This window comes from Colius striatus, chromosome 17, assembly GCF_028858725.1.
Source record: "Colius striatus isolate bColStr4 chromosome 17, bColStr4.1.hap1, whole genome shotgun sequence".
Classification (NCBI taxonomy): domain Eukaryota; kingdom Metazoa; phylum Chordata; class Aves; order Coliiformes; family Coliidae; genus Colius; species Colius striatus.
In genome coordinates this window covers 8,435,812-8,446,847 of record NC_084775.1, presented here as the reverse complement: position 1 = coordinate 8,446,847, position 11,036 = coordinate 8,435,812, and the positions used below count along the sequence as shown (strand labels likewise).

The 11,036-nt window shown below is 61.2% G+C and overlaps 1 protein-coding gene across 2 annotated transcripts; it reads right to left on the bottom strand.

The window, feature by feature from the left end:
- Positions 1–500: 500 nt before the first annotated feature.
- TBX1 (T-box transcription factor 1) lies at positions 501–10,482 on the bottom strand. 2 transcript variants are annotated; one of them, XM_062010049.1, is made up of 8 exons: positions 10,392–10,482; positions 8,735–9,143; positions 5,290–5,391; positions 3,861–4,032; positions 3,488–3,643; positions 2,107–2,174; positions 1,806–1,906; positions 501–1,039 (listed from the first exon to the last, which is right to left on the bottom strand). In XM_062010049.1, exons 1-8 carry the CDS (start codon positions 10,423–10,425, stop codon positions 597–599), a joined length of 1,485 nt encoding a protein of 494 aa, XP_061866033.1. In that variant the 5' UTR covers positions 10,426–10,482; the 3' UTR covers positions 501–596. The 2 variants fall into 2 exon arrangements, with proteins under 2 accessions (XP_061866033.1, XP_061866032.1); XM_062010048.1 differs by lacking the exon at positions 10,392–10,482 and having other exon boundaries at positions 8,735–9,204.
- Positions 10,483–11,036: the final 554 nt, after the last annotated feature.

Below are 11,036 nucleotides of genomic sequence, written 5' to 3'. Positions count from 1 at the left end.
GAGCGAGGCCAAGCGTCTCCGAGATAACAGGGAGCTCTACATCAACCTGTGCGGCATCCCACCGCACCCGCGGGGCCGCCGCTGCCAGGAGCTGCACCGCCGCCGCTCACGGCCAGCCCCACAGCCCACGCTGCGCATCCCGCCGGGCCGGAGACGCCCGTGGCACCGCCAGAACTGGTGCCAACACCAAATATCCATTAGAAGACGCGGCGGGCGAGCGAGAAGGGGACAAGTAACATCACCGCTGCCGCTTCCCCGCCCTCCCACCGCTTCCCGGCGCTCGGCGCACTCGCGGGGCGTCCGCAGGAACGGAGACGCAGGGGTAGGGAGAAGGGAGATAACGACATATGGCTTCGTTTATGAAAGTGCAGCTGCGGGTCACGCCGCGATGGGCAGCACCCGGCGCGCCCCAGCCCAGCCGCCGGCCCCTCGCCGCCGCCGCCGGGTGGGGAACGCGGCGGGGGCCGCGGCGAGCTGCGATTGGTCTCTCGGCTTGTCGATCAGGTCACGCTGGCCTATCAGCTCACTCGTAAGGCGGGGAGGGAGGGGAAGGCGGGAAGAGGGGAGGGCGGCCGCGGCCGTCTGTCGCGCCGCCGTTATCGGGGCCCGTAGTCGTAGCCGGCGGCCGCGCCGCCCGACGAGTACATGTTGGCGGCCGCCGCCGCCGCCGCGGCCGCCGCGTTCATGTGGTGGTGATGGTGGTGGTGGTGGTAGCCGTGCCCGCGGATGCTGGGGAGGGGGTAGGGGGCGGGCCGGCTCTTCGCCCCCAGGTAGTGGTCGTAAGCGGCGGCCGCCGCCGGCGGGTACTTGTAGGGGTGGTGGTGCAGCGGCTCCGAGGCGGGCGGCTCCAGGCGCAGTTCGTGGTGCGGCGGGCTGGGCCGGCCGCCCCCCGCACCGCCCAGCGGCACCAGCCCGCCGCCGCCGCCCGGCAGCGCGGGGCTCAGCACGCGGGACATGAGCTGCTGGTGCGCGGCCTCGGCGTGCAGCGCCGTCCCGCCCGCCGCCTCCCGCTCGTACTCGCGACGGCTCTCGGCAGCATCTGCAGGGGGATGGGACACACACACTCAGCGTCAGCAGCGCCGCGCCCTCGCTGCAAACGGCGCGTTAAAATCGATAGAAAGCGGTGCGCGGGGATGAAAGGCAGCTGGCGAGCAGTGCGCGGCGGCGTGCAGCAGGAAGCGGGGCCTGTGGGGCAGCACCGCGATGAATGGGGCTGGATTGACTGACAAGCTGGGACACGCCTGACATTTTTGCAATTGTGTAACACTAAACAAATACACACTTCCCTTTATTTTGCAGGCCCGGAGTGCGTTGGAAGAAAGGCCCTCAGTTGTCTTTGCAGTTGTTTGCTCTGCGTAATGGAAAAGGAGTCAATGGGCAGAGGTGCTGTTCGACCTGACTGCAGCTCCTGAATGGGAGCGGGTCGGCCCCGAGCGCACCGCCGAGGTGCATTAAAAGGGCAATGCAAAGAGGAGCCAGTGGCCATCTCTGCATCCCTACCTGAAAAGCTAGAGTCGCCGCTGAAAAGTCAAAACTGAGACGCTAAAGGAAAATGGTGGTGTTTTTTAAAGCAGCTTAAGCACAACCAGAGTGTGCAGATTAGGCTTAGGAAGAATGAATTGGGTGACAAAGGGGGCTATTTTTGTTTAAAAAAATAGGTGGTAGTGCAAAACTCATCGGCCATGGAGCTGTGCCTGCTGCAAACCCATGTGCCAGCACGGTGTGCAAGGCTGGCCCCCAGCATGCATGTGCTGTGTGCAGCAGGAGCAGGGTGACAGGCGGGCATGGCTGTTGCAGGCTCTCACCTTTCTCTGTGCCATTCTGGTGGGCTGGGGAAGACACCGGGTTCCGGGATCTGGCAAAAGCGCTCATGAGTGGGAGGGCCCCTGGTCTGTGATTCCTGGGCCTGGAAGAAAAAGGGGAGAGGTGATACAGAGCCAGTGGTCTGACAGAATGAGCACTTGGAGCACAGTTTCTGTGAGCTGCAGATGGCTAATGGGGCCTGGCCCAGCATACCCCAAACTCCTGTGCAAGCCCTGTGCAAAGATGAGCTGGGCAGGTGCACACTGAACTGAGGGTGCAGACAAGGTAAAGATGCAGCCTTACCAGTCCTCAGGGTCACAGTCTCTGAATCCCTTGGCGAAAGGGTTGCTGGCGATCTTCAGTTGTGTGATCTGTAACGAGAAGCAGGGAAATGTCTCAAAGCAGCACACACAGATCAGGCAGTGAGTGTGTCTTCAAGCTTTGGGAGTCAGCAGTGCCTGGTGTAACAGAGAGGACCCAGGTGGCCAATGGAGCCAGGACACGCTCTACCACAGAGCAGAAATATGCGCTTTCCCCTCTGACAGAAAACACTGGTGCACTACCTAATGTGAGCTCAAGGCAAAGGGAGAGACAGCCCAAGTCGGCTGCAAAAGCTGTGTAAATGCACTTGTAAGAAAATGCCACATTATATGGGTCACCACTGGAGCAGCTAAGACAAATCACTGGATAAATCGTACTAGGTATTTATTTAATTCGCCGGGGAGAAGGCAGGACATTTTCTATATTTAAGCAAATCCACGGATAAAGTATGTGATTGTGAGTTTCCGGAATGGGTTGAAAAACAAACTTTAAGCCCCTCAGTGACAGTTCCAGCCTTAGAGGTCAAACTGATAGAAAGCAGGAGAGAAAGAGCAGCTGTCCGGAGCCATCAGGCAAATGCCAGCCGGGGAGGGACAAGGAGCTCCTTAAAGGCACAGCCTTGCTCCACCAGCATCGACCAGCCCGGCCCGACCGCAGCATCCCGGGAGGAACCCGGGCCGGTTCGGTGGAGCGGCTGCAGAGGGTGACACTGCTCGGGGACAGCCCCCGACCCAGCTAGTAGGGACTGTGGCACCGGTGCGGGACGAGGCGGGTTCGGTGCAGCGCCAGAAAGTCCCCGCAACGAACCCGTGTTTGCACGCGCGGCTGGGATCCCTGCTCTTTACATTACACTGATGCGATTTAAAGAAGCAATCGGATTAACTGCTGCTCAGGAACACGCATCAGATTAGGGGGGCTGGGTTGTTTTGTTTCGTTTTTTAACAATTCTAGCGAACAGTTCACTGCGAGCTTAGAGAAGTAAAATCGCAAGATTTATCCAAACAAATTGTGAGTGACGTTTAACAGCGGGAAGCCTGTAGTTTCCCAACGAGCCCTGGTCTCGGGTTTACATAGGTAATGAGGTCCCTCGGGCGGGGGGAAGCTGGAGATGGGGCTGGAGCTCACGTCGCTTCCTCGGCGCGCAGCGGTGCAGCCCTGCGCAGCTCCCCGGCTATCGGGTTCCTTGCGCTGCCCCGGAATGGGTTTAGCAGATGGGGAGGAGGGGGCGGGAATACACCAGATCCGCCGCTGGACCCCCGCAGCCCGGCCTCCATCCCGGGAGCCGGTCGCGCCCGCACCCGCGGCACCTCCGGGGCGACCCCAACCCGCTTTTTCGTTGCCCCGGGCTCCGCTGCCGCCTCACCCGGTGGTTCTGGTAGGCGGTCACGGCCGTGAAGCGTGTCTCCTCGAAGACGAAGGTTTTGAAGTTCTCCTCCGCGTATTTCTCGCTGTCTTTCCGAGGGTCCACGTAGACCACGTGAAAACGCGGCTGGTATCTGTGCATGGAGTTCAAAATGATCTGAATGATAAAACGAGCAAGGAGACAATAACTGATCCAGGCAGAGCATCGAGAGAGGCGAGCGCGGGCCCCGGTCCCGCCGGCTCCCCGCCCGGGGCTGGAACGGGACGGGGCCGCCGGGGGAGGGGCGCGGGCAGGGGCACCCCACGGGAATCACGGCGCGGGGAGTTCCCCCCGGTGCAGCCCCCTGTTTGACACCTCCCCCCGGAACACTTACATGCCCGTTGTCATCCAGCAAATTGTTGGTCAGTTTGAGCTTATCGAAGGAAACGATTTGCTTCATCCACTGCGCCCCTTTGGCCGGGGAGTCCGGGTGGTAGTGCACCCTCCCGGGGGTGGCGGGGTCGGCCTTGCCGGCCACCAGCCAGGACGAGCTGTGGAACGCGTACCTGCGTGGGGAGGGAGGGAGGGAAGGCAGCCTCAGCCGCGGCCCTGCAGGATCCGGCCCGGAGGGTCCCCGCCTCCCCCATCACCCCTGCTTCCGACGGCAGCGGAGGCGAGGAGCTGCTCTCCGCGGCCAGACCCTTTCGGGGAGGGGGCAAATAATATTTTGTCAGGGAGCAGATGGAGCTGACGGGAGAGAAACCTGCAGGGCGGAGGAAATTTGTAGCTACCTGCTCGGATTTGGGAGAGAAGCCACAAAAGCTCCCCCTTCCTCTAAAGAAAAAGGTGAAAGGGAGCCCTCTATGCAGTAATGTTCTGGTTTTAAGTGAAGAGTGGAAATTTATGTGTAGATTAATAGCAGGTCCGGAGTTTAGCAGCCTCGTTTCATTCTTTCAAAGTACATATTCAACAGTAACATTTAAAACAGAGAAACCAATCTTCTATACTCGTGTTTACTTTAAAAGCCAGTGTTTGCACAGGGGGAATTAGACACCATTGGACTCGCGCAGAAACATTACTTTTTAAAGATATACTCAATTGGATGTTATATATCCCACTTCCCTTGACAAGCAAACATTTCTAGGACGCCCTGAGAATTTGGATATCTGTCTAAATATTTATATATCGACCTTGCGATTCCTACACGAGCTGCCTGCTCGGCGTCCTCATCTGAAGCAAAATTCATAATGCGCCTTTCACTGTCTTTAAATTAAAGAGGTTCCAAAACAGACCGCATCGCTGCCTTGCCAGTCGCCACTTTCCAAGGCCTGCCTACACTGCCGCTGGAAACAAGGACAGGGGTTTGTGGCTCCCGGATGGTGCCTTTCCAGAATTCAAACCCCGCTCTTCACCCAAGCACCTAGTGGGAACAGCACAGCCCCACGTCACCCGTGGGGCCGGCACAGCCAAGACACCTGTCCCAGCCGAGGGCTACGGCCCCCGAGGAGCATCAGGAGGATTTCTATAGAGCTGCGGGACCCGGAGAGCTTTTGTGGGCATGACAAGCCGCCCCGCAGAGACCTGCCCTTCTGCACCGCGCTGCAAAGCGGCGGGGATTGAGGTGTGGGGGGTGTTCCTGCGGGTCTGCCCCGCCGCGCCGCCCTCGGCCCCAAAACCCGTGTAACGGTGTGAAACGGACGCTGGGACAGCCACATCCCGCCTCGTCTCCTCCTCGTCTGACACCGACACACATCGTGCCCAGGGGCACATCCCCGACCCTCCCCCTGGCGAGCACCGCGAGGCGGGCACAGCGTGTTACTTGCCGGTATCGCTTGTCGTCCACGGGGACGAAATCCATGAGGAGCATGTAGTCAGCCATAGGGTCCATCCCGAATATCTTCACCTGGAAGGTGGGGAACATGCGCCTGGCACAGAAAGGAGAGAAGGGATTACTGAGCTGAGCGGCAGCGGGGAACCCCGAGGGGCCGGCACATGTATCCGCGCCCTTCCCGGCCCGGGGGCGCTCAGGGCCGGGTGCGGGACGCCCGCAGCTCTCCCGGCCCTTCAGAAGCCCCAGTGTACGCCCGGTTGCGATGTCAGGTCTCATCGCGGGAAAAGGCAGCTGGAACGAGAGGAAAAGGCAGAATCAGCCGGGCAGAGGAGCTGCCGTGTGCTCTGGCCCTCGGCAGCAGCATCCCGAAGGACGAGCCAGGGCAGTGCTGCCCTTGCCTCTTCGCCGGCCTCGCGGCCGCTTGTGTCCGACACCTGAAAGCTCTGAGTGCTGGGGGGAACAAACGCCACCACCTCTCTCTTTGCCAAAGGGAGACACAAGTGAAAAGATTTTCCTCCCCACGTTTTCCTCATCCTCACAGCTGACCTGATTTAAAGCAGATGCAAGGCATTACCCAGTCTCCGGACCCACACCCGAGCCGGGGTCAGAGCGCCGGGGGGGGCACGTCTAAAACCTCTTGTGCGCGACCGAGTTCCCACTAATGCAGTTTCTGCCTTCTCAAATCTGCGCCCATTTTAAAACCGCAGTTACGGCACCAGCGTGGTCCCTGGGGCCAGTGAGAAACTTCTCACAGCCCGGAGGGGAAAATGAACCCCCTCTGTGGGCAGGGACTAGGGGCCAAGGGGAATCTCCCAGCCAGCACCTTCCCGGTTCTGCTTCGTTGCCAGAGCCCGCTTCTTTGCAGGGCGAAAGGAGAACAGGAAGGAGCCTGTGGCTCCTGGGCAAATCAAGTCTGCCCTCGGGTCTGTCCCCGTGTCTCTGCTCTGTGCAGACCCCCGGGGACCCCAGGATAAACCGAGGACATGTGTCCCACTATCAGGGAGGGTATGATTCCTTCAGGGGCTGCGGGCCACATTGCGATCGCGGGTGGGCTAAGGGAAGGGGTCCGGGTGGCCTCCTCGTGCCTCCCTCCCTCTGCAAACACCGGGGACAGGGCCTGGCTCGCGGCTGCCCGGTGGAACACGCCGAAGATGCGCCCTCGCTTCGGGGCTCGTTATGGCTTCGGTTTTGTTCGATATTCTTTTTTTGGGGTAGAAAACCAAGCGAGACACTGCGGGCAGCATTTCACTAAGGGGGTTTGCAACCGTTGACAAACTAAACTCCAGCACCCCTTGAAAACACAACCCCATCAAACACAGCCATAGAGAGTTCCCCCTCGGCTCACTCTCGGGGAGCACGGCCGGACCTGCTGTGCACCTTCCCGGGGCTTTTTTGGTTGTGTCCCGCTGTTCTCTGCCGAGGAAAGGCTGCTTGCCAGGGCAATGAGCCCCGCAGCTCCTTCCAGTCCCGGCCCGGCACGGCCGGGCAGTATCAGAATCGGGCTGTTGTTACTCCCTCCCTGGAACCCTTTAGCAAACTCTGGAGGACGTTTCCAATCGCTCCCTCTGTTATTATTATTTTTAAAGGTGTAAAAGCCCCCATTAGCTCCAGTTCCGGTGTTTCTTGTTTTAAAACTTAGTTTTAAAACAAACAACTCGAGATGATAAGACCCACCTAGACAAACAGCAGGGCCAGCCCAGAGGCGCTGGGAGAGAGGCTTCGCAGAGCCTTCCTCGAGCCTTTTCCTGCTGTTTTTTACCTCGACTTTCCTACTTTTCCCCGTCTGTATAAAGATTTGTTGATATCATAAAATAAACGAAGAAGAGAAGGGGAAAAGCCCCTGATTCAAATGGAGTTTTTTGATTTCCGAGCCGTTTTGGAGTGGGGTATTTGCAGTCCTTTCACTGTCCCAAGAGAGCAAAGAACACCAAATCGAAGAGCTCCTGAGAGCAGAGAGCCTTAGCCTGGAGCCTGAGCGACCTTTTCCGCTGAGGAAGGCAGCGCCGAGCCCGGCGCCGGGCTGAGGGGCCGCGGCCGGAGACAGCGGGTTGCACGTCCCGGCGCCGGGGCAGGCACCGTCTGCGGGAAATCGCGCCCGGGGTCCCGCCGGCCCCTCCGCCGGCTGCTCTTCCACCAGGCACCTATTTCTATTTTAGCAAATTGCTATTTTGTTTTTAAATGCAGCTGCCTACGTATTAATACATTTCTCTTTTTTTTGGCACCTTCCGGACCCTCAAAACTGCTGAAGGGAGAGAGGGAGCGCACGGCCGCGGCCAAGGCTTGTGCCGGGCCCGTCGGAGCAGAGCCCGGCCAGCCGCACTGTGCCCTTGTCCCCGCTGCGACGGGGGCTGCCCAGCTCCCGGGGTCCCGCTGCCGTGGCCGCAGCCTCCCCCGGGGCGAACCCAGAGCAAGCGCCGGGGGATTCTGTTAATTTGTTTGGTTTTCCTTTCTCTCCTCCGCGAGATCGCCTTCAATCGGGGGAAGCGACCAAAGCCCGAGCAATGCGCTCGCTCCCCCCGAAGGCAGCGTTTGCCCGGAGCCTGCGCGGAGAAAGCGCCGCAGCTCTGCCCGCGCCAACACGGCCGCGGAGCTTCCCGCCGATCGCAGTTCAGTGCCGTGATTAACAACCGTAATTGGGGCTTCTCTTCCTCCCCTGTATTTTGCTCCTTTCTAACGCGGTCGCATCAGATGTTTTCTTTGTTCGCTGTTGGAGCGGGGCCCTGGCCCCGGCCCTCCGAGCCGAGCCTCGGGGCAAACCGCGCCGCGGCGACCGAGGTAGGGCCGAGCCCAGCCGGGCTCGGCCGGGCTCGTCACTCGATAGTCGGGAAACGCAACAGTCCTGGAGGACGATTCAAGGTGCAGAATTAGGGTCTGTTTGTGTCCCCTCTTGGAGGAAAAAATATGCCCATGCAAAAAATGTAGTTAAAAGTATTGCACGGGTTGGTTCGTTAGCGTTTGCTTTTCCCCCTATGCCGTTGCTGTCCGCTCCGGCAGCACGGCGACCTTTGCAGACACTGATTTAAGTCCCATGTGGAGTAACTGAAAGCCGAGGCGCCCGGCGGAGCACGGCGCCCTGTCCAGCGGCAGTGAACCCGGCGGCGAAGCGCTCGGGGCGGCTTCTCCGAGCCGGGCCGGGCCGTCCTGCCCGCCACCCCCTGCACGCCTTCGCCTGCACCCGCACCGAGGCCTTCGGGCCGCAAAAGCTGGCAGATTTCGCCGCGAGAGAGGCGGTAGGATCGAATGACGGCAACCGGCGGGCCCGGCCGCCCCACAGGTCGCCCTTGGCCAGCCTCGATTTTCCCCCAAATGGCGAGTTCAACTGTCTCCGGCCGTGTCTGCGGCCGGGCTCTCCCGCCCCGGCTAGCCTGGGTGCGCACGGACGTGGCGGGGGGGAAGCGGCTGGAGGGCCAGGGCCGCTCCGGGGGTTCCGCACTGACCTGCCGGCCTTGGTGACGATCATCTCGGTGCCCAGCTGGTTGAACTCGTCCCACAGCGCCTTCATCTCCAGCTGGACGCTGACGTTGGCCACCTTCGGGTTCTTCTTCACCGGCGCTTTGGCCGCGGCGGCCGCCCCCGCCGAGCAGCCCGAGACGGCGGCTGGTCCCGCGGCAGCTCCCCCGGCGCCCTCGGGCGGCTCGGGGCCTGGGGGCGGCGGGTTGGCCCCGGCCGCCGCCGCCCCGCCGAAGGGGTAGCCGTGCTGGGGCTGGGGCGGCGGGTGCGGGTGCTGCTGAGCCGTGCAGGGCTCGTAGTGCGGCGGCTCATGCTGTCCGTACGGGTCCCCCGGGGAGGGGGAGAGGTGGTACCCCCCGGAGGCGTTCAGGCTGCTCAGGCTGTTGGCCGTGAAAGCTGCAACATCGCAAAAATGGGACAGCTGGGTGAGCCAGGGGCTGGAGATAGCTGAAATCATTCCAAAAACAGGCGGTCAGGGCTCCGCTCCGGCTCTCGCTTTCCCCCCCAGCTCCGCTCCGCGCCGCTCCGCGCGGCCCCCGCCTCCGCGCCGGCTCCGCGGGTGCCCCCCGCCTCCTCTCCTGCCCCGCGCCCAGCCCAGCGGGGCGCCTCCCCCTTTCCGCTTGGCCCCGGCCCCGCTCCCCCCGGGGCAGGCGGGGAGCTCGCTGCTCCCGCTGCCTGCCTCGGCTCTTTTTTTTTTTTGTCTCTTTTTTTCTCTTTTTCTTTTTTTCCTTTTTTCCCCTCTCCTTTGCAAACCCGAGAGATCCGCCAAGAGCCGCGGCGGTGCACAGCCCGTGCTGTCTCTGCAGAAGGCCTTGCCGCACACGATTTGGGACAAAGCAAACTTCGACTCCTCGCAAAACAAAAAACCCCAACCAACCAAAAAAAAAAAAAACCAAAAAATACCAAAAAAAAAAAAAAGGAGGAGGAGGAGGGGGAACTAAAAGAAAGAAACTGGTTCTTATTTCCGTGTAGCTACGGTACTGCAGGTAATGTCCCTCACTCTGAGGCCACGGGATAGTGGCTGACAGGGGAAGACAGATCTGGCTTGTCAGTGCCCCATTCTTTCCATCTCCGAGAGAGAGAGATGGAGAACCGACGGGGACCAGAGCAAAGCTCTGAGTCCACGGCGAGGAGCACCGGACGGTCCCGGCCGCTCAGTTCCCGGCCGCCGGCCCGAGCGGGCCCTGCGGCATATGACAGGCCGCCCCGGTGAACGGGCAGCTCCATCGGATGCCCTCCGATGCTGAAAGGCTGCTCGAGGTGCAGAATTATTTCTGCCGTAGCCCTCAGGCCGGACAGGGGCTGCAGAGCAGGCGAGAACTGAGCCCCAACCCGCCACTGCCCCGAGCTCGGCCAGCGCTGCCGGAGGATGCTCCAGCACCCCGAGGAGACGCGGGTCCAAGCGGCGGAGCCGTCGGAAGCCGCCGCTGGGGCACGGGCAGAACCTTATTCTCCAAGTGAAGGGCTGTGAGGGCCGAGTCGTGCCAGGGGTCACGGCAAACCCGCTCCGAGGGCCCCGCGGGCAGGCCGCGCTCCGTGCGCTCCCTCCGGGCCTGCCGCCGGGCCGGCCCGCGTAAAAACTCTCGGGGACGCGGTGGTCGGGGTCCCGTCCCCGCAGCCCGTGGGGTCAAGCGCGACGCTCACCTTCCATGTCCCTGGTGACGGTGCTGAAGTGCATCTTCTGCGGGCGGCAGCCGAGGCGGGCGGGCGCGCTGCCGCGCTCCTCCAGCGCTCCCTTCCCTGCTTGCTCGGCGGCGGCGGCGACTGAAATCAGAGAGGCGATACTGAAAGCATTTGCCTTGGGAGACAGAGGGCTGTTTTCGTCCATAGAGGAGACACCAATGCAGGAGCAGCAGCAGCGGCAGCCTCCCACCACCAGCCCCCCCTCCTACCCCTCACTCTCCTCCTTTCTACCACACCATCCAGGGAGGTGCGAGGGAGACCCCCCTCCTTCCAGATGAGGGGGGGGTGGGGGGAGGAAGCTTGAAAAAAACCCCAAACCAACAGAAAACAACCTAAAGGCTCTGTACCCCCCCCCCCGCCCCGGGAAGGGCGTTGAGGGGCAATAAACTTCCCCGGTGCTCTTTGCAGCCAGCGCTGAGCACCACAACGGCCGGATCGAGCCCTATCAGCGAGAGGGCACCCGGGGGGGTGGGGGTTGGAAATAAATAAATAACCCCACGAATTTCTTTCCCGGAGTCTCAGTTTCTCTCCCTCCAACTTCTTTCCCTGATATTTATTAATTTATTTTATATTTTCTCTTCCCTCCAACCACCACCTCCTGTTTCT